This window comes from Ceratotherium simum, chromosome 36 (assembly GCF_057802395.1).
Source record: "Ceratotherium simum simum isolate JZ-2026a chromosome 36, ASM5780239v1, whole genome shotgun sequence".
NCBI classification, from domain to species: Eukaryota; Metazoa; Chordata; class Mammalia; order Perissodactyla; family Rhinocerotidae; genus Ceratotherium; species Ceratotherium simum.
The window spans coordinates 16,321,287-16,346,570 of NC_141935.1; the positions used below are offsets into that span (position 1 = coordinate 16,321,287).

The window sequence follows — 25,284 nt, forward strand, 5'->3', positions numbered from 1 at the left end:
AAGTGTGGCTTTCAAAGTATTTGTGAGAGAGAGAGGTCGGAAGGAAACTAAAAGAAGAGGTTTAGAAATGTAGTAGATAATGAAAGAGGCTTTTGGAAGAAAAAAACCTCCTTTCAATCAAAGGCACAGGTGTTTCCATGTTGTTCAGCCATGAACAAGAGAAGAAAAATCTTTTTCTCTAATACTAAGACAAAAGGAAGTGAAAGAGGTATATTTGGATAAGTTCATCCAAATTTGTGGACTAAAAGCCTTACTTTGGAAAGCTGAGGAAAAGGCCAACTTCTGACAGGGATGGCTGATAACAAGGGCTTGGTGACTTAAGATATAAAACAGCTTTTCGGGACACAAAAAATGTTAAACAAGGTCACATCGAAGCATTGCTGAGGGATATACTGAAGTGTAAGATTACAAATCTGTGGTAGCGACAAATCATATAATCTTGTGATTTTATCCTGCAGTGCTCAGCAGAGGAGCAGTGAAGATGGATAGCTGGTTTGACTGATCCAAGGTTAGGAGTTTACAGGGCACTGTGGGAGACAGAATTCTAAGATGACCCCCAGTGGTCCACACCCTTGTATAACTTCCTCTCTTTGAGTATAGGAAAGACCAGGAATATGATGGGATAGTTACCCTTGTGATTAGGGTTATGTTACATGACACAAATGGTTTTAAGAAAGGGAGATTATCCTTGGTGGGACTAAGCTAATCAGGTGATGCCTTGAAGGGACTGGACTCTTCCTGGTGAAAGAGATCCAAAGCAAAAGAGAGTTTCAGGGCCCGGCCTGGTGGCGCAAGCAGTTAAGTGCGCATGCTCCGCTGTGGCGGCCTGGGGTTCGCTGGCTCGGGTCCTGGGCACGCACCGACGCATCACTTGGCAAGCCATGCTGTGGCGGCGTCCCATGTAGGGTGGAGGAAGATGGGCACGGATGTTAGCCCAGGGCCAGTCTTCCTCAGCAAAAAAAAGAGGAGGATTGGCAGATGTTAGCACAGGGCTGATCTTCCTCACCAAAAAAAAAAAAAAAGAGAGTTTCAACGTGAGGAAAATTCTCCATTGCTAGCTTTGAAGATGTAGGGCCATGATCTTAAAGACCTGAGAGGAGCTTCTAGGAACCGAGAGAGATCACTGGCTGACAGCCAGTAAGAAAACTAGGACCTCAGTCCTACAACCACAGGGAACTGAATTCTGCTAGCAACCTGCATGAGCTTGGAAGTGGATTCTTTCTTACTTAAGCCTCTAAATGAGAACACAGCTGGCTGATGCTGTGGTTTCAGACACTGAGCAGAGAATCCAGCTGAGCTCTGCCCTTGTCAGATATGTGGTTTGCAAGTATTTTCTCCCTGTGTGTAGCTTATCTTTTCACCTTATTAGTAGGGTCTTTCACAGAACAAAAGTTTTAATTTTGTTGAAAAGCTTTCCTTCCTCCACTGAGTTTCTTTTGTACCTTTCTCAAAAATGAGTTGAGCATATTCATGTGGGTCTATTTCTGGGTTCTTTATTCTGTTCCATTGATTTACGTGTGCATTGCTCTACCAACACCACACAGTCTTGATTACTGTAGCCGACAGAACTGTGAGTTGGTAAATGGGTATTCTTTTAAGTCACTAGTTTATGGAAATTTGCTATGCAACATAGAAAACTAATATACACAGTGAGGATACAGAAGGCTGTGTACTAAAGGACAGAGGCTAAATCAGAAAGGACAGGACACCCCAAGGAGGATCACGGAGAAAATGGAGGACCTTTGGAATGGCAGTGTTGATGAGTTTAAGGAACAAGGGTAGTAAGCATAAGAGAAAACAAAAACAAAAAGCTGGAAGACTATTAGGTCGTGATGAGAAAATGATAGAATAGTTTAAAATTTCAGAGCTAGATTAGTTCTGAGTGATGGTTATATTCATGCACGCAGATGAAGATCGTTGGACTCAAGGAGGAAAGCAAACTGTGCTAAATGCCAGCATATATTATATCAGCCAGGGCTCACCACAGCTCTGCTGGAAATAGGACAACCCCATATTTATGGAGCCCTAATAAAGCCGGGCACTGTTCTCATTTAATCCTTAAATAATCCCATGAGGTAGGAACTATCCCATTCTGCAAATGAAAACACAGGCTCAAAGAGGTTAAGTGATTTGCCAAAGATTTCATGACTAAGTAGCAGAGCTGGAATTCACACCTAGGGGTTCTGATTCCAAAGCTCCTGTGCCTTTAACCCATTATACATACTGTCACCAACTTAGAGAGCAGAAGTCAATGCAGAAAGGAAGACTGGCACAGGTGCCAAAGTCCTCTATGAATGAGGGCAAAGGAGGAGGAAAAGATGGTAGTATGAACCTGAAACAAGATAGGACTTGTACACAGGAGTGAAAAAAGAATGATCTGGAAGGGGCAATGATGTGGTGGGAAAGTGGTGGCCTCTAGGCCCTCGGGTTTAAGGGACAGAGAGAAGGCTAGAAGCTACCTCCTTTGGGCAGCCTGTCTAACTTACTCTCTTCCAAACTTTCAGTGTCTTTGCACACATCTCCATCAAATCAGTTAAATTTACATACTGCAGTTTATTTATCATGATAAAATATCGGAGGTCCTTGAGAGAGGGATAACGATAACTGCAATAACAGAACAGTAGTTGTAGAAATGAAATAGTAGTAAGAGAGGTAGCAGTAAAAATACCACCACCACTCAGTAAATGTTAGATACGTGCTGGTCCATGCTAATGGTCATACGTAGATTAACTCATTCAAACCTCACAACAACCTTATGAAATAGTTCTATTGCTGTTCAAAGTCACAGAGCTAGCAAGTACTGGAGTTAAGATTTGGACCCAGGCTGTCTGATTCCACACCTTGTATTCTTTTTGTTTTTTGTGAGGGAGATCAGCCCTGAGCTAACATCTGATGCCAATCCTCCTCTTTTTGCTGAGGAAGACTGGCCCTGGGCTAACATCCGTGCCCATCTTCCTCCATTGTATATGGGACGCCGCCACAACATGGCTTGACAAGCGATGCATCGGTGTGTGCCCGGGATCCAAACCTGCGAACCCCGGGCCGCCGCAGCGAAGTGCATGCACTTAACTGCTGCGCCACAGGGCCGGTCCCCACACCTTGTATTCTTAACCACCATTCCCCTTCATTGCCTTTAATTAGAATCATTTTTTTTTTGGTGGGGGGAGTAGTTTTTCTATTTTGTTCTGTTTTGTTTTACCCCCCTTTTTTTGGTACTCCTGGAAAATAAAAGTTACTTAGTAACTTTTTAGTGAAAAAATGAAGGAATAAGGAAATACAGACGAAGCAGTGTCCTTGAAAGCCAAAGAGTTAAATTTATGCAAAGACAGGGGAGAAGAAAGGGCATGAAAGAGGATGAAGCGGCAGAGGCATTATCTACATTTATTTACATTGGAGCCAAGATTCCCAAGGGGACTCACAAGAGGGTTAATTGTGAAAAACATATCTAGGAGGAGGGAGCATGAAAGAGTTTGCAACTGATCAACTGCAGGGAATGGCCAGGCGGAGAGACACAGCTGGATTGCCTGTTCTCAAGAATCGGAGGGGCTGAATGTGGTTTCCAAACTCAGTTCTCCCTCTAGTACACAGATGCAGTTTGGGCACGTCCAGGAACAAAGCTTGACATACATCATTTCATTTAATCCTCACCTATCCTGCTGATAACAGGAATAGTCATCACCTATTGAGCTCTTCCTAGTATGAGTAGAGCGGTTATGGCTGGTAACTGCAGAGGGGAAGGGAGCTGTTGTTTTTTTGAATTTTTTTTTTTAAGTAACAAGTAGACAATAAACCCTTAGGGAAGAAGGTTTTTTTAGTTAAAATCTTTGCAGACGCACAGTTCCACATTAATTCCTTCTCATGGTTCCTTAGTCTCTTTTCCCCAACCACACTGTTGGTCTACAAGTAGCAGAAATGTATAGGATTTCATAAGAAGTCAGTTAATATTATATCTAGATAAAAGGACAACCAACCTCATGATTCTTAACTGAGGTCTCCTAAAATGTACTTTTCATAAGGAAAGAGCTATAGGAGCTTATAATACAGATTTTTATTTTCAGAGTTCCTATTTTTTTATACAGTTTCTATTTTTTGACTCAAAGCATAATTTTATATTAACAGTGGGTCTTGTGCATATATATATGTATATATAATGGTCTAAATCTGTGCTCTCTAATATGGTAGCCTATTTAAATTCAGATTAAAAGCTACGTTCCTCAGTTGCGCAAGCCACATATCAAGTGCTCCAGACATGTGGTTGGTGGCTACCATAATGGGCGGTGCAGATATAGAACATTTCCATTATTGTAAAAAGTTTTACTGGACAGCACTAGTCTAATAAATTATCACTGAAAATATGAATTAACTTTGGAAATAGGATATAATCTGCTGCACTAAACATCTTCCCTATGAACCATAACTATTTTATTGAAGAGACTTGTAAGCATGAAGAAGTATATAACAGAAAGGGGGGGTGGTGGGGAAAGGGGAAGTAGAAATATCTGCTAAACTCCTAAGTCAGTATCCTATAACAGAACTTCATAGATCAAAGTATGGAAATAAAAATTAGGGTGAGAGGATAGAGTACTAAGAAAAAGCCACATGGCTAGGTAAGAATTAGGTCTTGGTAGCATCTACAACTGGGGATGTCAAAAGACTAAGGCATATGTGTCAATGCAGAAGACAGTGACAGGGAGTTCCAGATGACATCCAGTGCCTAAAGTGATACACAAATTTTGATATTCTTGAGTCTATCTCTGCTAGTGGTTCTCAAAGTGTTGTCTTCAAAGCGTAGTCTATGCGGCCCTGAACAGGACGAGGAGGTCCCTGAAATACCTGCAACTAGTAGTCACTGTATTCTTCACTGCCATGAACTTGTAGGAAAAGAAAAAAGAAGCCAGTTTCACTTAAGAATATTCTTGATAGAGCAATAAAAATTTTGATTAAATCTTAACTTGCGAGTATACTTTAAAAAATATTTTCGTGGTCAAATGGGAAATACACATGAAGTATTTCAGCTGCATATTGAAGAACAACAACTGTCTCAAGGAAAGCACTTGTGAGCCGCTGTTTCCATGGAACATCATTTTTAGCTTGAGGAATGACTAATGGACAAACTATGGTTATTTATACTTGGCTATTTGGAAGACATTTTCTTGAAAACTAAACAACTCAAGCTTCTGAACTTAAGGAAAATAACGACTTGTGACTAATGATAAAATTTGAGCTTTCAAGCAAGAATCAGACTCAGACTTTCAGAAAATTTGTAACTGCTGCCATGAACTTGACAGTTTCCCAGTACTTAAAGTCTGTTGCGGTGATATTAATGAATTTAAGTTTTTCCAAATGACCAAAGTGTGATTTACTAAATGGTGCATAAGTGATCCATTCAGAGTTCAAGAGAGACCAACGGATTTCAATGTAATAGAGCAAAACAAGTTCATTGATATGTTTTCAGATTACACATTATAACTAACCTTTGAGAAACAACCACTCTGTGTTTTGGAGTAGTATCAAAGAACATCCACAGTGATCTGAAAAGGCTATTAAAATACTCCTCCCTTTTCCAACTACATGTCTGTGTAGGGCTGGATATTCTTCACATGCTTCAACGAAAACAACATCTCATCACAAATTGAAAGCAGAAGCAGCAATGAGAATCTAGCTGCCATCTATTAAGCCAGACATTAAAGTGATTTGCAAAAACAATGTCATGTTCTCACCAAGTTTGGGGGTGAGAAAGGATGGCTATTTTTCATAAAAATATGCTATTTGTGTTAACATGTGATGGGCTTATTCCATACACATTTTTTCTTCTTTTTTTCTCAGGAAGATTTGCCCTGAGCTCACATCCGCTGCCAATCTTCCTCTTTTTTTTTTTTTTTTTTTGGTGAGCAAGATTAGCCCTGAGCTAACATCCGATGCCAAGCCTCCTCTTTTTGCTGAGGAAGATTGGCCCTGGGCTAACATCTGTGCCCATCCTCCTCTACTTTATATGGGACACTGCCACGGCATGGCTTGACAAGTGGTGCATCGGTGCATGCCCGGGATCCGAACCTGCAAACCCCAGGCCGCTGAAGCGGAGTGCACGTACTTAACCGCTATGCCACCAGGCTGGCCCCCCCGATCTTCCTCTTTTTTTGTATGTGAGCTGCCATCACAGCATGGCCACTGACAGACGAGTGGCGTAGGTCCACATCTGGGAACCGAACCCAGGTCACTGAAGCACAGTGCACTGAACTTAACCACTAGGCTGCCGGGCTTGGCCCTCTACTGTATTTTTTAATGAATACATAAATACCTCCCCAAATATTCTTTTTCCTCCACACCAAGTCTTTATTTAGTAGTCTCTAGCTCAATGAATGCAGCACCAATCTTCCAGTGGACAGCTAAACTCATCTTGGGCACCCTTCTCTCTCACATTGAAATCATCAGTGAGTTCATTATCTCATAAGCACCTCTTAAATCCACCCACTTCTCAATATCTCTGGCATTGCTTTAGTCCAAACTATCAAGTTTTACGTGGAAAGTCACAACTTTCCTTGTTGCTACTAACTTAAATCCATTCATCATACTGCAGAGCTAGAGCGATCATTTCCAAGTTCAATTCTGAATATTTAGTTATTCACACCTCAAGCAAACAAATAAATATTCAAAAGCAAACCCAAGTCTTAAGTGGCTTTCCACTACTCTTAGGAGAAAAAATTCCTAACACAGCCTACCAGGCTTAGCATCATCTGGTTCTTGCCTACCTTCCTCCCGTCTCATCACATACTACGTTCTCTTCCCTCACATTCTCTGCTCACTCACTTTAGCATCCTTTTAGTTTCTTGAACACAGAAAGTGTTATTCTCTCTGCTTGAAATGCTCTTCTCACCACCATTTGCTTAGTTCTTAGGGAATCTCATCTGAAGCTTGTTGTCCTTAAGGAAGCCTTTCCTATCTCCGTGTCTAGTTGAAATTCCTGTTTTTAAAGTTCTCCTTTCAGTACAGAATAATGCATTTACATGTCAGTATATAATTATACATTTATGTTTGTGCTTTTGGATTAATGTTTATTAGGTTGTGCCACGAGAACAGTAATGATGTCTGTTTTGTTCATTATTGTATAGCACCTAGCACATAGTAGGCCCTCATAAATATTTTCTGAATGAATGGCTAATGAATGACTTGAGATATAGGGCAGAGTTTTATCAACTAGAGCCACCATGTTCTTCTATACGAAAGTAGAAGAATAAGAGCACTGGGCTAGCTGGTCTTCAAGATTTTTTGGGTTCTTAGGCTCTGTGGACCATCTGTGGCATCTGTGGACCATATGACCAGGATGTAAAGATAGTCCTCATTCACTGAATTTTCTATGAAACAAAAGTCAATTCTAAAACTATGCTCAAGAAGCCCTTCTAAAACTTCATTTCTTTTATTAAACTATAATTTAAATCCAAGAAGTTTAGCCTGGTGTGTTTGCTACATCATGGGTTTTAAAATCAGAAAGATCTAAATCTGGATACAGGCTCTGGAACTTACTAGCTAGGTGAACTCTGGCAAATTACTTTTATTTTCTGAGTCTTGGTGCAATATTGTGATTTATAATAAAAATATATATTTGGTCATTTAGGTGACCAAAATATATTTCTCGTATATACTTGGTCTTCGTCCAAGGTTCCTGACTCACAGCTCCCAAAACCCTTGGAATTTCCTCAGTGTGGAGAGTGACAAAGGTGTCTCTTGTCACATTAATGAGGTGACTTTTGGACCCCACTTAAGGAAGGGAACTGGTTGCCAGAAGAAGCAACCATGTGATTAGAGGGTTGGAATTTTCAGTCCTATCACCTGACCTCCGGGGAGGGGAGAGGGGCTGGAGGTTGAATCAATCACCAGTGGCCAATGGTTTAATCAATCATATAAAACCCAGAGGGCAGAGTTCAGAGAGCTTTCGGGTTGGTGAACACATGAAGATATGGGGAGAATGGTGTGCCCAGAGAAGGAATGGAAGCTCCCCTCCCCTTCTCCATACCTTGCTCTCTGCCTCTCTTCCATCTGGTTGTTACTGAGTAACATCCTTTTATAATAAACCAGTAATCTAGTAAGTAAAACATTTCTCTGAGTTCTGTGAGCCACTCTAGCAAATTAAACGAACCAAGGAGGGAGTGGTGGGAACCTCTGATTTATAGCCAGTAGGTCAGAAGTACAGGTAACAACCTGGACTTGTGATTGGCATCCTGAGTTGGAGGGGATCACTGGAACCTCTAATTTGTAGCCAGTGGGTTAGAAGCACAGGTAACAGCCTGAGTTTGTGACTGGCATCTGAAGTGGGGGCAGAAGTCTTGTAGGATTGAACCCTCAACAGTGTCAGAATTGAGTTGAACTGTAGGACACCCAGCTGGCATCTTGCAGACTTGCTTGTTGTTGTGGGAAAAACCTTCACACATTTGGTGACCATAAGTATCAGAAACGAAGTGCTCTGTGTGAGTAGTAAAGGAGACACACAGAAGAGAAATAGTAGGAAGAAAAAAATCTGAGTTTTTCCTTTATACTTGGTTCCTTCCTCATCTATAAAATAAAATTAATTCCACCTCCCTTATAGTTCTGGGAAGCTTAAATAAGACTAAGAAACTGGCATACAGTAGGTGTTTAAAATAAATATTAATTTTGTTCCCCCACAGTACACAGTGGAATATTGTCATATGTGAACTTTCATTCTGTGAATTTTTGTGATAAATATCTTTTTATTCCTAAACATCAGTAGAGACACCAATGTTCATGGGCAATATTTATAGGATCCCCCAATAGGTGTAGCATGTTATCAAATATATAATAGATGCTTAATATATTTGTTTCTTTAATTGACTTTAAAAAAGTCAAATTATCTATAAAATAGGGGTGTAATACTTCTATGACTGCTTCAGAGGCAGTGAAAAGACTGAAGAGAGAGGTGCATATGAAAATACTCTGAAAAATAAAATATACTATCCCAATAAAGCATCATCATCATCTTGAAATGTTTTACACCTAGCTGAATAATCTTTCTATATTTTATATAAGTGCCTTGTAAAAATGTCTTATACAAGAAAGGACTGTTATTATCCTTATTCTATAACTAAAAATTAAGACATGTAAGTGAAGTAACTTACTCAAGAGAATCACAGTAAATCAGGGGAGGAATTGATCCAGCATATCTTATTTATCTCAATTAAAGTTAAAGCCACTTTCATTATAAAGCAATAGATGCTAAATTTCAAAGTGTAAAAGTATTCCCAATGAACATAACCTTTAAATCTTGCTTTAAGCAAACTCAATATTTACACAAAAGATGAAATAAAGGGTGAATATTTGCTCTATAAAGGAATTAATCATAGGATTATAAATAGCTATCCCTGTGCATTTAAAATAAATTTTGATTTATATACAATTCTTCAGGTAAATATCTTCTACTTTAAAATAAAATAAAAGCAAAATATCACTTTAAAAATCAATTAATAAATCATATTTGCTCAATTTAAAAACAAGTATCTCATAAGTGATTGGAAAAAAGTTCAGAAAAAATTCTGGAACCATTTAGAGTCAGTATATAAAGGGAGGTGGAGTGAATAAAAAGTAACCCCATTTGATGCCTTAAATATTTTTTAAAAATAGGTAGTCATATATTAATTTTATTTTCCACGTTTTAATATTTGTATTTTCAGAAAGTCAACAGAATAAGTAAATGTGAATTTGCACACTTAACATATTATGTTTTTCTCAGAAATTAGACATTAATTTCTCTGCTTTAGTTGAATTGAGGTTCTTACACCATACACAAAAATCAACTCAAATGAATTGAAGACTAGAATGTAAGACCTGAAATCCTAAGACTCCTAGAGGAAAACATACGGGTAAGCTCCTTGAAAATGGTCCTGACAATAATTTCTTTGTATTTGATACCAAAAGCAAAGGCAACAAAAAGCTAAAATAAACAAGTGGGATTATATCTAACTAAAAAGTTTCTGCACAGCAAAGGAAATCATCAATAAAATGAAAAGGCAACCAATGCAATAGGAGAAAATATTTGCAAACCACATATCTGATAAGGGGTTAATATACAAAAGATACAGGGAACTCATACAACTCATAGCAAAAATCCAAATACCCAATTAAAAAATGTGCAAATAGATATATTTCTATTGATCAGACATTTTTCCAAAGAAGGCACACAAATGGCCAACAGGTACTTGAAAAGGTGCTCAAGATCACTAATCATCAGGGAAAAGCAAATCAAAACCACAATGAGGTGCCGGCCCCGTGGCGTAGAGGTTAAGTGCTCGCGCTCTGCTGCTGGCGGCCCGGGTTCGGATCCTGGCTGCGCACCGATGCACCGCTTGTCAGGCCATGCTGTGGTGGCGTCCCACATAAAGTGGAGGAAGATGGGCACGGATGTTAGCTCAGAGCCAGTCTTCCTCAGCAAAAAGAGGAGGATTGGCATGGATGTTAGCTCAAGGCTGACCTTCCTCACACAAAAAAACAAAACAAAACAAAACAAAACCACCATGAGATATCACCTCACACCTGTTAGAATGTCTATTACCAAAAAAACGAGATAAATGCTGATGAGAATGTGGAGAAAAGGGAACCCTTGTACATTGATGATGGGAACATAAACTAGTATAGCCACTCTGGAAAACAGTATGGAAGTTCCTCAAAAATTAAAAATAGAACTACCATACGATCCAGTAATCCCACTTCTGGGTATATCTCCAAAGGGAAGAAAATCACTATCTTGAAGAGACATCTGTACTCCCATGTTCATTGTAGCATTATTCACAACAGCCAGGACGTGAAAATAACCTAAGTGTCCATCGACTGATGAAGACATAAAGACAATCTGATACATGTATATACAATGGAGTATTATTCAGCCTTAAAAACAAGGAAATCTTGCCATTGGTGACAACACGGATGGACCTTGAGGGCATTATGCTAAGTGAAATAAGCCAGACAGAGAAAGACAAATATTGCACAGTATCACCTATGTGGAATTGGGGAAAAAAAAAAAAAGAAAGCCAAACTCATAGAAACAGAGTAGAATGGTGGTTTCCAGGGGTAGGCGGTGGTGGAGGAAATAGGGAGAGGCTAGTAAAAGGATACAAAACTTTCAGTTATAAAATAAATAAGGTACAGCATGGTGACTATAATTAACAATACTGTATTGTATGCTTGAAACTTAAGAGAGTAGATTTTAAGTGTTCTCACCCCCTCAAAAAAGAAAAGGTATAAATATTCGAGGTGATGGATGTGTTAATTAACTCAATGGTGGGAATCCTTTCACAATGTATATATATATCAAATTATCATGTTGTACACTTTAAATATATTACAATTTTACTTGTCAATTATACCTCAATAAAGCTGAAAAAAAAATGGGCAGCTAAAACTGTGCACTACCCTGGGATGGCATCTGGTGCAATGAACATATCAGTTGTGATGTTAAGAGTATAAATAACAAGGAAGGTCGTTTAAGAAAGTCAAAAAGGCAGAATACTTGCCAAATTGGATATATGTGTTGTGGCCTGCTGAGTATTAAGTGCTCCATTTCCTGAATGGGAGCTTTTGTTGAAATAGCCTGCCTTCTCCACAATTTTATATTGTATATGCAGGCACCTTTAATTTACAGGCCACCATACTACAAGGAGCCATAGCCAGATCTGATTAAAATTTCATGTCACTCAGCAGTCCTGGATGAGATTTTGAGATAGATAAAGTAACTAGATGAGATTCTGAAGTGGTCTCCTTTGGGAAAGGCAGGAAAGATATTCCACAAAGTATGTATGTAAGGGAGAAGAGAGTGTGCAGATGTTGAGATGTCAATGAGCTGAATATGACAAATTTTGTTAGCAGCTACCCAGCCGAAAGTATCTTCTTCTTACCCTTATTTTGTTAGGGGCAACTAAGTGTCAAACTCAAGTAATCAATCATGACTGATTTAAAACTCTGCTAGATACCCACTTTCCCAAACTCCCTTGAAACTACAGGTCACCAAGGAACCCAGTTCTGGCCAATGAGAATTAAGGGAAGGTGGGCGAGTGATTTTGAAAGGAATTTTGTTTCTTCTGGAGAGCTGCTAGCACTGTCCTTCCCTCTTCTTCCTGCCTTGAAAGTAGACATGATATATGGAAGTATAGGCCTGCGGCAGTAAACATGAGGACATAAGAAAAAAAGATAAGGATGATACCATGCATTGAATTGAGTCTCCAAAAAAGGTATGTTGGAGTCCTAAGCCCCAGTAGCTCAGAATATGACCTTATTTTGAGATAGGGTCTTTAGAGAGGTAATCAACTTAAAATGAGGTTATTAGGGTAGGCCCTAATCCAACATGACCTTATAAAATGTCCTTATATATCTGTTTCTGTGTCTTTATAGAAAGGAGAACTTTGGACCCAGAAACAGATACATACACAGCGAAAACACCGTGCAGGCAGAGATCAGGGTGATGCAGCAGAGGCCAGAGAACAGCAAAGATTGCCAGCAAACCACAAGAAGTGAGGAGAGAGGTATAGAACAGATTCTCCCTCACAGCCCTCAGAAGGAACCCACTCTGCTGACACCTTGATCTTGGACTTCTAGCCTTCAGAACTGTGAGACAATAAATTTCTGTCGTTTAAGCCACCCAGTGTGTGGCGCTTTGTTATGGTAGCCCTGGGAGACTAATACAGATGATAAAGCAGGAAACAGAAATAGCTTGGCTCTTGATAATATCTTTAAGCCACTAAACAAGCCCTGGAACTGCCTTCCTCCTGACTTCTTATGTGAGAAAAAAACCCAACAAAACCTTTCAGTTTAAGCTACTGTTAGTTTCGTATTCTGTTACTTGAACCTAGTACATTCTGATAAATAGATGGTTTTTAATACATCTTGAATAACAAACAGGATTTTGATAAATATGGGTAGGACGGAATGTATGAGCAGTATCCCAGGCTAAAGGCGGGAGGGAAGTAGGGAATTCAGGGAATAGAGGCAGACCAGATAGCTGGACCATAGGTGTTAGGAGCAAGAGAGAATGGATAAGGTGGAAAGGTAACTGGCGCCAGATTGTGGAGGGTGTTTAATGATATGCCAAGGAGTTTTCTCCACCAGCAAAAGGCAGTTCTGGAAGTTTTAAGTAGGGGAATAAAAGGATCAGAACTGAACTTGAGTAGTAGAAGTAAGTGGTACGTATAGTCATGTGTCACTTAACAACAGGGATACATTCTGAGAAATGTGCTGTTGGGCGATTTCATTGTTGTACGAACATCACAGAGTGTACTTACAGAAACCTAGATGGTATAGCCCACCACACACCTAGGACATATGGTACCAATCTTATGGGACTACCATTGTACATGCACTCCATTGTTGACCGAAACGTTGTTATGGGATGAGTGACTGTATTGAAATAGTGGGAGAACAGGGACAGTAAGATTCACTAGGGTCCTATAAGAATATAAAAGATAACAGAGCTTTAATTAAAATAATGGAGTAGGAAGTGGAAAAGATAGGGTCAGCATGAGATACTGAAGAAATTGGACCAGTAGCATGTAGGATGTGAGGGAGTAAAATGACGCCATTTTGGTCCTGAGTGTTGATAGAATGGTAATCAAACACATTGGGATAAACTAGGAAACTAAAAATAGTGACATTTGAGTTTCACCCCCAGAGAATCTTATTTAACTGACTGAGAACCACTTGGGAGACTGGTGTGGAAGGGACGTCAGGAGAAAACAACGAGGGTCATACATGCTAATTTGAGAAGCAATACTCAGTTGACATTATCCAATTTGTCCTATTTTAAATTTACACTTTCATGTCTTCATTCACTCCACAGCTATCTACTGTCCACAAGGCACTGCTAGCATAGGATTACAATGGTGATAATACCACGCCCTCAGAGCATTTACAGTCGTTACCAAATACAATTTTTGGCTTAAAAATGGCTCAAATCTACTTGCTAGAGTTTTTGTTTTATATCAGAACAGAAAATTAAGAAGAAAATACACAAGTCTTTTGGTTGTCATTCTGAGATAATAAATGCTTTACTCTTTTTCTTTTTTCTTTCTGTTTGAGGGACAATAGACAGAAGGACAATAAAAATGAATGAAATAAGCTATTAAAAGGGAAGATTATGATATCATAATCTATAAAAATATCTATATAAAATAATAACCTCTCTAAATAAAAATATTTTGTATTACATAAGTTATATAATAATTCATATTAAATAAGCTATAGCTGAACAATAATTTCTGTTTTATATTTGTTAAGGAGTGGATTTAAAAAACAGGATCCAATGGATCCTAATAGGATTGCTTGCCAGAAAAAACTCATTCAACAATTAATTCATGTCTTTCCATACTTTATGGCCTTTCTCAAATTCAACCAACTTCACAGGAGACATGTGGTATTGAGCCAACATAGATAACGTATTTAAGCTATTCCAACAAAGATGTATTTGGAAATAGAATTAGCATCTATTCTATCTAGAATTCACTCAATAATTCACCCAAGTCAAAGCTCAACTGCTCAATTTTTGGAATCACTTAGTAAATTACTCTCTTCCTTTTGTTGCTAAATGGAAATACATTCTGGTCCCTTCACAGCTCCTGTGGAGAAGGAGCAGAGAGTAGAGAAATAATGAGAAAAAAAATAATGAGAAAAAATGAAGTACTCTTCATTTTAGTGCTTTAGAAAGAGTTGGGGGCGGAAGGGAGTCAGGATGGAGGAGGAGGAGGAGAGCTTGATGCTACTTAATGTGATGAACATTTAAATGTTTTAAGATAATATATGAATTTCAATAATGCATACATTTCAAATTTTACCGCAAATAATAGAATATCTGTATTTAACAACCTTTATTCAAATTTCTGCCATGGGTTTCATTGAAATCGGTCCTGCACAACTGTCACTGGTGTATGACAGTTAGTCTTTCTTAAGAAAGAAACAAATTAAATCACCTTTACTAGCAATAGCTACCAATTTCCCCAAAGAGAGATGTGGAATACAGCAACAAGGTTATATGAGTACAGTGCCAACTCACTCGTGGTGATGAGAATCCGGGGAAAAGTGAACCATCCTCTTGTTACTGACGGGCCCAGGAGTGGTCATCTGCAAGGAAGAGTTAAAAAAACAAAAAATAAGTCACAGATGAGCTTCTAAAAAGACGGTGAATAATAGGGATATTTCCATTTGAGGGCATCCACTCTAAAATGGAGAATATAATATTAATTCTCAAAATGTAAGCAAAATTGCACAGTCCAAATGTATGATTTAATTCCTGGTAAGAATGCTCTACTTGTTTTGGTCTAGTGTAGTTCCTCTGCTAGAATTTTAAGACTATTTTAAAAGTACCTCTATGATAGAAAAAAGTTCTTTCTTAAGAACTAGACCACCAACTCTTATTTCCAAATACGAATCACCTGCACATATACTTAATCATACATGAATAAAAAGAGGTTCACTTATTAGATTGGTGTTGAGCAAATGATATTTCCAAGGATCAATGTATTTGTAGTTAATTCCTAAATATAAATAACATGCATTATGACATACACATTTAAATGCATATAAAAAGTTAAGTCAAGGAAGTAGTCACTAGTCCTTTTTACAGTTTTCCCAAAAAGTCAGGAATTATCTGTGTATTTATATAGAACAAAATGTAATTTCACCTAAAAGAACAATATTTTATTCCTCTATTTCTAAATAAAATTTAAAAACTGATAAAGAATTAAAGGTTCAAAATTGTTTTCATGGGGCTGGCCTGGCGGCATAGTGGTTAAGTTCACGTGCTCTGCTTTGGTGGCCTGGGGTTCGCAGGTTCAGATCCCAGGCATGGACCTATACACCGCTCATCAAGCCATGCTATGGCAGTGTCCCATATATAAAATAGAGGAAGATGGGCACAGATGTTAGCTCAGGACTAATTTTCCTCAGCACAAAGAGGAAGATTGGCAACGGTTGTTAGCTCAGGGCCGATCTTGCTCACCAAAAAAAAAAAAAAATTGTTTTCATAATGTAACCTACTCCCATTTAAAAAAAATTTTCACAAGTTTCCTGTCTTATAGAGAGTTCTCAAAGGGAACGTAAGCAGCACCATACAAGAATGAATCTACCAACACAATCGACAAGACATAAACTTACAACAAAAGGTCTTAAGTTATGCTCTGTCATAATAAAAAAAAAACTCTCTATAATTATAGAAGTGCCACTTAAAGTATAGAATCAAAAAAGGCACGATGAGGCAGAAAAATGCCCATGAAAAGAAAGTAACATTTTCAAAAATTTATTTCTTCTTGTATGACCTGTGTAACAAGGATGCCAGTATACACTCTGAAATTCCAAGAAATGCAAAAATTGGAAATACGCACAGATGATGACATTAATAACCCTATGGTTTGAGCACCACAGGTAAACATGTGGCTCAACTCCAGGACCACATCCTGCATTCATCTTAAAATGAGGTTTTCACGCTATTCCAGTGGGTATCCCTGGAATACAGTAATCCATTTTCTCCACTGTGGCTATGAGAAAAGCCGACTGTGCCTATGTCATGCTTTGTTAGAGGTTCATGATCACATTATCTCATGGTGGACCTGACACTTTTATTCAGTTTACAGTCTGTTCTATGTACAGGCAACTTATTTCCTTTGCCAGGGCTGCTGACAACCTTTTCCACACTATATTAATCTTGTTTACTGACTTTATCTTGGTACAAATATCAGAAAACTGAACTTTTTATCTCAGAGAAAGAATAAACAACATGTTGACAGAAGCAGAAGCTATTTTCAGGGCTAAAATTGCTTGTTTACCTGAAGCTATACTTATGGATAAATGTTTAAGTCTTGCTCTGGCTTGAAACACGTAATCTGAAATTTAATAAATGAAGAAATTTCACATACACCCATGTGATAAATTGCCTGATGAAAACAATGAAACTGAATAAAATAAAACAGAATTTGTAACTAATTTGTACCACAATACAAATGTAAGCTTTCACTCCAGTCAGAAATAATCATACTATGTATTTCTCACAAATCATATATATATATATATATAAACTATAAGCTCAATTCAATTGCTGCAAATTAACTCACAAAAGATTTACAGTATGAAATGCAGATATTTAGATGACTTTATATATTTACGTAGTACATGGCCCGTTTTTTTTAAAAAAACAGAGGTGAATATCCTTTGCTGTTATTTCAAGTCAGTTTTTGTTTTAAAGATATGCAAACAGGCATAATTTAGAATTTTTTTTAATGAAATAAAACAACAGAGATCCATACATGATGATCTTCTTAGAGTCAATGTCCCTCAGGAGTAAAATGTTCTTCCATTGGGAACCTTTGGTACTTTAGTGACTAGACTCCCTGACTGAAAATCTGAGAATAGACCTTAACATAGAATTCAGCTTGTGGAAAGGAGTGTTTTACTGGAATTCCAGTATATTTTAAACTTGAAAACATGTGTTTAACGTGACTGATTATTAGTAGATACTTCAAAGTATTATAAAATGTCAGGAAACATTCTTATAGAATTCTTTCAAAAATTCTATAATTCAGAGTTAGATAATAATCTTTATACATAAAAATAAAATGAAGCAATTTTAAACATTCAGATCAAAGTCTTAATTTCTGGTAAACAATTAAGCATGGAGATTATTTTATTCTCCAAAAAATATGCCTTCCAGTTATTCCAGAAATGTCTCAGAAAGAAATCACAAACTAAAAATAAACCAAATCTCTTTAAATATCCAATAAATATTCACATAGTGAAGTTTATTTGTTAGAAAAAGTAGATTTTATTCCACAAGATTAGATAGGGAACAGGTATTCTATTCTTCATGAGAAACAGTATATCCACAATAAATTCTTGTTATTTGTTAAAACTCTGGAGACAATCATTCATGCAATTAGCCAATATTTACTGATGATAATCTCAGACGTCACACTATATGCCCGGAATTCTTATGATTCATTTGTTAAATATTACTGCATCAATAGTGACTGCAATCATAAATAAAGTAGGTATATTTCTTTTCATCACCTATGTTTATTACACAAATTATTAAATTAAAAAAAAAACTCAAAGCTAGAAAGGAATGGATCGTCTTTAGATAACGTTGTTTATGTCTATTTCTGGCCTTTTTAGATTGTGAAATAAACTATAATGCTAAAAGACCACATGGGTCTTAGTTTTCGCTATTGTTATTTACAATCAAGTTATCAACCTCAGAAAATGGGAATATAGTAGTATTAGATGAAAATTTAATAACAGATGTACAAGCACCACTATCAAAATTCATAAGGTCAATAAATATCAATATATGGGAAATTTAGCTAAATGATATCAATGACAAAATATCTATTTCTCAAGTTCATTAGATACATTAAAATAATTTATTCTTGCAGTCACTGACTTATTGACATCAATTTTATGATTTTTCTCAAAAGATAAACAGAACAGTTGGTTTTGTATTTCATTTCCATTTTGTTATTACCAAGCCCACACATTCCATCCCATTCCTCTACAACTAGATAGTTGACTAAATTACTTCCCAAATCAGGTAAACTTATCCGAGACACAATGGTCTTATGGGATTAAGAAAGAGGTTGTTCAGTATGGATGGTCTCCTACTCATATTCTCAATGATTAAGATTCCTTCTGTAAATTAATGACGTTTTATGTCCTCATCTAAGTACAAGAAACCATTATCCTTTCTTCTCTTCCTCTAGTATAGCCATTCCCCTTCAACTTTGCTCTCATTTTCAATTATATTTTATTTGCTTTCCAAATGCTATTCTGCTTCAGTGCCCACACTGACAAACACTTAAAGTGGCAGGCTGCCATTCAAAAGAAGGCCTTTCCATTTTGTAAAGACTGGTCAATCAAATCCGTCCAGCCTCCAGGCTATAGGGAGACATTGCTTGAGCCTCCCTGCCAGTTTGTCAAGACCCAGAAGTTTCCTGCTAGTGGAAGGACCATTATTAACTTGACTCAACTTCTTTGAAGAAAGAAACAAGCCTTTCAAGTTTAGCAGGCTCTGCATGAAGGCCCCCTGGTACCTTCCACAAATGTGTCAGTCAAATATTTGTGACAGATATTAAGGAAAACAACTCAACAAAAACAGGCTTAAAAATAGGACATTAAACCCTGGGGTTAGGAAGTAAGGGGAGGAGAGCAAAGAGGTGGATGGAAACTTATTATAGTTGCTAGTCTATATGTTTATCTTCATTAAAAAACAAGCCCAAGAAAATAATATTCTAAATGTTTTCCAGTAATTAATTTTAATTCATGGCTATTAAAATGAATGTGTGAAACATTTATCTTTTAACCCCATGCAGAAGAATAAAGGAAGATTCTCCAAAAGTATTTCAAATGAGGGCTCCTGAGTTTTCTGTTGGTGTTCTAACACGTTCTGTTACAAGTTAGTTGGGAGAATTAATAAAATATTTCATTGTGTCATCTATTCTCATATATAATATTACAGAATGGTACAATTTACAAAAAGCACAATCTATTTGGGGATGGAAAACATTCAAGAAAATAACATTAAAATTACTTTTAAAGCAACACACATAAAAAAGTAAAAATTACTTTAGAATTACTTTTAAAGCAAATACAAAAAAATGACAATTCAGGTAGCATAAATGGATATCATTTACAAGATTAAAGGGAGACAAAGTAGTTATCTGATTTAGGAGGAATAAGGGGAAAAAAATCACCTCTGAGAAGGGAGTTGTATGCAATTTCTTTCTCCCTGCTCCAATCCATTTTACCAACTTGCCAAATTCAACTTTTTAAATTGCTGCTTTTCACATGTCAATTTTCTCATTCCAGAGCCATCCCCAGCTCTACACTGAAAGTAAAACTAAAACTAATGAGGAATGCAATCAGAGCCCTCCCTAACCAGAGCCTTACTTGCTTTCCAATGTGATCCTTCTCTCCAGCTTCTTAGGCATAACTCATAGTTCCTTGTTCTGAACCCAAAACTGCCCTACTTGACACAATTCAACAAATATTTACTAGTTACCTACTGTGTATACAAAATCATGCTTAAATTTACCATATGGTAAGTGGTATACGGTTCTGTTCAGTTGGGTGATTTTAGTTATATTGTTACATTCAGCTCATCTTTTTGATGTCATGATAAAGTCCCAAGTTAAGAAACTCCTCTAAATCCAGTGTCTTTTTTTTTTGAGGAAGATTGGCCCTGAGCTAACATCTGTTGCCAATCTTCTTCTTTTTCTTTTTTCTCCCCAAAGCCCCAATACATAGTTGTATAGCCTAGTTGTAGGTCCTTCTAGTTCTTCTATGTGGGAAGCTGCCTCAGCATGGCTTGATGAGCGGTGAGTAGGTCTGCGCCCAGGACCCGAACTGGCGAACCAGGCCGCCAAATGAGAATGCACAAACTCAACCACTATGCCACTGGCCGGCCCCTTAAGGTGTTTTTTTAAAGACTAAATGTATTAGTAAATAATTCATGTGATAATTCAGATTTTGCCTTCATTTGTCTAGATTTCTATTAACGTAAAATGTGGATTTATATAGCAGACCAGGAAAAATCCTCTTCACTGGCTACAAGAAACTAAAAAGTAATAGTGGCATGCAGAATGCCTGATGTGTGCCTGGTAAGATGTCAGATGTTAGGGACGGGTCACTATAAGACCTTACCTACCAGGAGTTTTTAGCTTTAGACAATGTCCTCCTGGAAGGAATATTCAGGAAGGAAGACAAATCATTTCTGAGAACAAATGAACTACGTGAGATTTAAAAAACTGTTGTACTAAATTTACAGTATAACTTAGTTTTCAAACTAAGAAAATGCCTCAAAGTTTGGGATTTTATAAAACCTAATAACATTGCAGAAATACACACCAACTTCTTATCATCATTCATATCTTTAAATATACTAATATTCACAAACAATCTTGCTCTTATCAGCAGAGCTCACATAAATACATCTTTTAGAGGAAAAAGCTCTTATTAGGATTACGATCTATGTGGCATCTACTATTCATAACTTTCATGCTTGCTAAATTATCTTGTAGTGGATATAACACAGGGGGTGAATCTGATGATTTTTCCGTTTGTCAAGGTTAAGAGTTCCACACCGTTGCACTGTTTCTACTATGCAATTTTCTTTTTTGGTGAGGAAGACTGGCCCTGAGCTAACATCTGTGCCAATCTTCCTCCATTTTGTATGTGGGTCGCCGCCACAGCATGGCTTGATGAGTGGTGTAGGTTTGTGCCTAGGATCCAAACCCGCAAACACGGACTGCCGAAGCAGAGTTTGCTGAACTTAACCACTACACCACTGGGCCGGTCCCTTTACTACACAATTTTTAATACTTGGAAGGATGTAAGCATGAATAAGCCAACAAAGAAAGATAAAGGATGTTATCATCTTGAGTGATGATAACAACCACCCAAGATACATCAAGAATTAATACAATAAGTAGAAGTATTATTATTGTCATTAATGATAACACTCTTATTCTTTATAGCACTTGCTGGTTTATGAGGTGTTTTCACAAGCAAGACGGCTAGAGCGAAGACACAAGATTATTCCCAAATCCTAGATTAGGAAACTAACACTGAGGTGAGGGTCACATGCCCCAGATCACAAAGACTGAACAGAGCTGGAATTGAACCCAAGTTGTCCTATGCACAACCTACTATGTTTCCCTCTATAGGGGGCTACACAAGGGAGACAATACACCAAAACAAGTGATTTCTGTATTTGGGGATTTGCCACAGGACACACTGGCCTGAATCTAGAATATACTTTTGGAAAATCTCCAGCCTAGAATTATACATCCAAGGACACTCTGGTCCTTACTTGTGACTCCAGGGTAACCTATGGGGCTATTTTAAATATAGGCAAGAGTGAGCATGGAGGCTCAAACAGGGGTGTCAGCACGTGTTATGGACAGACTAACGAGAATAACAAATGGCTCCACTACTCGTCATTACAACCAAACGAGTCAAGAATTGAAAAATGGTACTAGAAAGGAGTAAACATCTCAACATTCCATGATGAGAATATGTGAAGGAACTTGGAAAATTAGAGAACTTGGACTATTTTTTCCTTCAAAACCAGATATCAATGTAAATGCGAGATTACATCTTCAAACCAGAAAAGTTTCATAAAGAATCAAAAAATCACAGGAAATAAAGCACATGAAGCCCAAGGCTTTCCTTTCAATTGGGGATTAGCCTTCCTAGCAGGAATCCTACATGTCAAAGGGGAGATGCTAACCTTTTCACTGTCAGCATCACACGGAGTAGTGAATGAAGACAGATTTCAGGTAATCCGGAAGTAATCTCAGTACGTTTTCAAGGAATAGTAGCACATATATTTCTCTAAAAGAATTGTCAAAATGCAAATTACACTAAACTGAGGAAGGTTTAGAAATATATATATATATATATATATACACACACACACATCTATGTATATATATGACATTAGCAATTGTTATGTTTTTAATCTAAAACTAAATAATGTACTTATTTTAAATCTTCACTTTAAACAGTTTTTTTCCTGGTTAAAATAAGTCAGCATTAATAATTAAGAATTTAGAATTATTGGCCTATTAGGACAATAATACATACTTCTAATTATTAAGTGCATAAATTCTCATTTCTGGTATACACTAATAATGGATGATCTCAGTGCTTTAATAGAAAAGATTAATCACTACATAATTAAAAGACAAATACAGCAACAACTTTTTTCCATACTGCTCCATGGTAATAATTTTCTTTGAGTAAGAATCTAAAAATTAACCAGCTCAGAATGACGGCCAACAGCGATTAAAGTAAGACTTTCAGTTTGCTGCCCGGCTTTAGTAGCAAGCTGTGAGTGGCCTCTGCTGGCTGACCAAAGCCTTCCTAAATCACTCATTTATGATGCTTGCAATACAATAAGTGTCAAGAAAATAAGCATAGGTCAACATATATTTATGCAAAATCCATTGTGCATAAAGCCCTGCTTTTTATAACAGTAAATGCCAAATTAATAAACAAAATGTGCATAAGATGGTGTAAAAAACTTTATAATTTCATTCCACTACAATATACTTAGATTATACTCAGAATCTATACATCTTCTAAAATTCTAATTTATATGCCACCATAGTATAAATGTGGATTATCTTATTTAATTCATATAAAGCAATTCACATCTACATTTAAAAATAAATATTTTCTTAAGGTTCATTACACACACATACGCGCACACACAAACTTTTCTCAAAATTGAGTGTATATTTAGGTTTGGCAAACTGACTTTGCAGGAAAATACAAAGAAAGACTGAATTAAAAATCTTTTAAAGAATTTGTGGTTTTAAAAGAGACATTAATATTTCATATAAGGGGTTATGAAGATACTATCCTGGAACCATAGTAAGGCAATGCAATTTTAAAGATTTCTATATTAATCGCACCTGTGTTTGGGTAGAAGTAATTTTACACTCAAAACCTCAAACAGCAATTAAGAAGCTGAAACCTTACTAATATTAGGTAATGTTAATTCAGTCATCATAATAGAGAAGAAAAAAATGTTTCCATTTTTGCTCAGCAGCTTTCTATTAATAAAAGTCTCCTGTGCATGGTAGAATTTGTGATTTTTTAATTTATCTCTTTAAACATACAATTATATATTTGATTCACTTCATACTCTACCCAATCTATCCACTTAAAATATACCCCGTTAAAAATTATTATCAAATATGCCTAATGATGTTAAAAGGTGACTATATTTATTTTAAAAACTTATTGTTCTCACATGTAACAATATTCCAGTATATTCCAACCCTCATTTCAGAATTCAGTCCCATTATCTTGCCCGCTTAAAACTGTTCACAGGGTTAGCGAGCTGACATATAAGATAACCCTCCATCTCACTAGACACCACTGGGATATGACACACTGACCCACTGTAAGCCCTTATTATTAGCCTGAAATATATAGGACATAATGTAGCTCCTGCCAAGGAATTTGTTTATAAAAATCCTTTTATCTTTCTGGACATTCAAAATGCTTTTAAAAGTAATGTTCAACTATTTAAGGAATTTCAGACAATAAATAAAAATTTTAATGGGTGTTTTGAAGCCTTCCTTCCCATCTCTAGCAATTCTGCAGAAATTAAAAAAAAAAAAAGTCCCATATATAGAAAGTAGATGCTAGAAAGTGTTTTCTCCTTGGAGCTTAGCTTATACAGAGTCTGTTATATAAAGGATAGAACTTAAAAAACAAAAAATATACTCAATAGTTCTCATTCCTAATGAGAATTACAACATACTGAGAACCCTGGTACATGTGAAATTAAAAAAATTTTCTTTTGGTAGTAGAAGAAGTCGAGGGTGACATAACAGTGAAGATATTCAGCAAACATGATTGATGACATAAAACATCATTAAGATAGCTTTTTGGACAAAAATTCTACCACGTATATTAAAAAATTTTCTTTAGGAATATAAACAGATTAGGAAAACTTTTCAGTGCTTAGTTATAAATTAAGTTATTCTGATACTTGAAACACATGCAGCTAAAATTATTTTCTTTCCACACTAATTATTTGATAATGTATGACAATGTTATCAGTTGTGCAAAAACTTTTTTGAATTGCATATTATTTTTCTTGTTTTTCAAATTGCCTTTATAAACTAGCCAATGTCTTCCTACTTAAGCTGACAGTGATGTTATATGGAATTTTAATTCACAATAAGAAAAAAAATTACAGCTCATTTTGGTGTTTAAAAGATTGCTTCTGGGGCTGGCCTCGTGGTGTAGTGGTTAAGTTGTGCACTCTGCTTCAGTGGCCCGGTGTTCGCAGGTTCGGATCCCAGGCGCGGACCTATGCACTGCTCATCGAGCCATGCTGTGGCAGGCGTCCCACATAAAATAGAGGAAGATGGGCACAGATGTTAGCCCAGGGCCAATGTTCCTCAGCAAAAAGAGGAGGATTGGCAACAGATGTTAGCTCAGGGCTAATCTTCCTCACACACACACACAAAAGATGGCTTCTAAGAATCTCAAGGATATATTTATAGTAATTTATAAGAAAAATGCTGATAGTCACCCCATTTTTAAACTGATATCTTAATAGGGTTTACATTTAGCAAATAAAATACTTAAAATATTATATTCTACAAGCTTTTCTCCTGAACCAAACATGCAGGCCACCACTCAATCTTGTACAATGCAGTTCAGGACCTGATTATTATACTGCCAATTACATTAAAAAATTTCTATAACTTAAAAGAAATGTATGTAACT

At 36.9% G+C, this 25,284-nt stretch overlaps 1 protein-coding gene across 2 annotated transcripts in view; it reads right to left on the bottom strand.

Moving 5' to 3' along the window:
- GPATCH2 (G-patch domain containing 2) overlaps nucleotides 1-25,284 on the bottom strand; it is a 181,195-nt gene that overhangs the window by 57,936 nt on the left and 97,975 nt on the right. For both annotated transcript variants that reach the window (XM_004439660.2, XM_087424361.1), the window contains exon 6: nucleotides 15,041-15,108. In XM_004439660.2, the coding sequence (XP_004439717.1) occupies nucleotides 15,041-15,108 (68 nt within the window). The remainder of the gene's footprint in view (nucleotides 1-15,040; nucleotides 15,109-25,284) is intronic.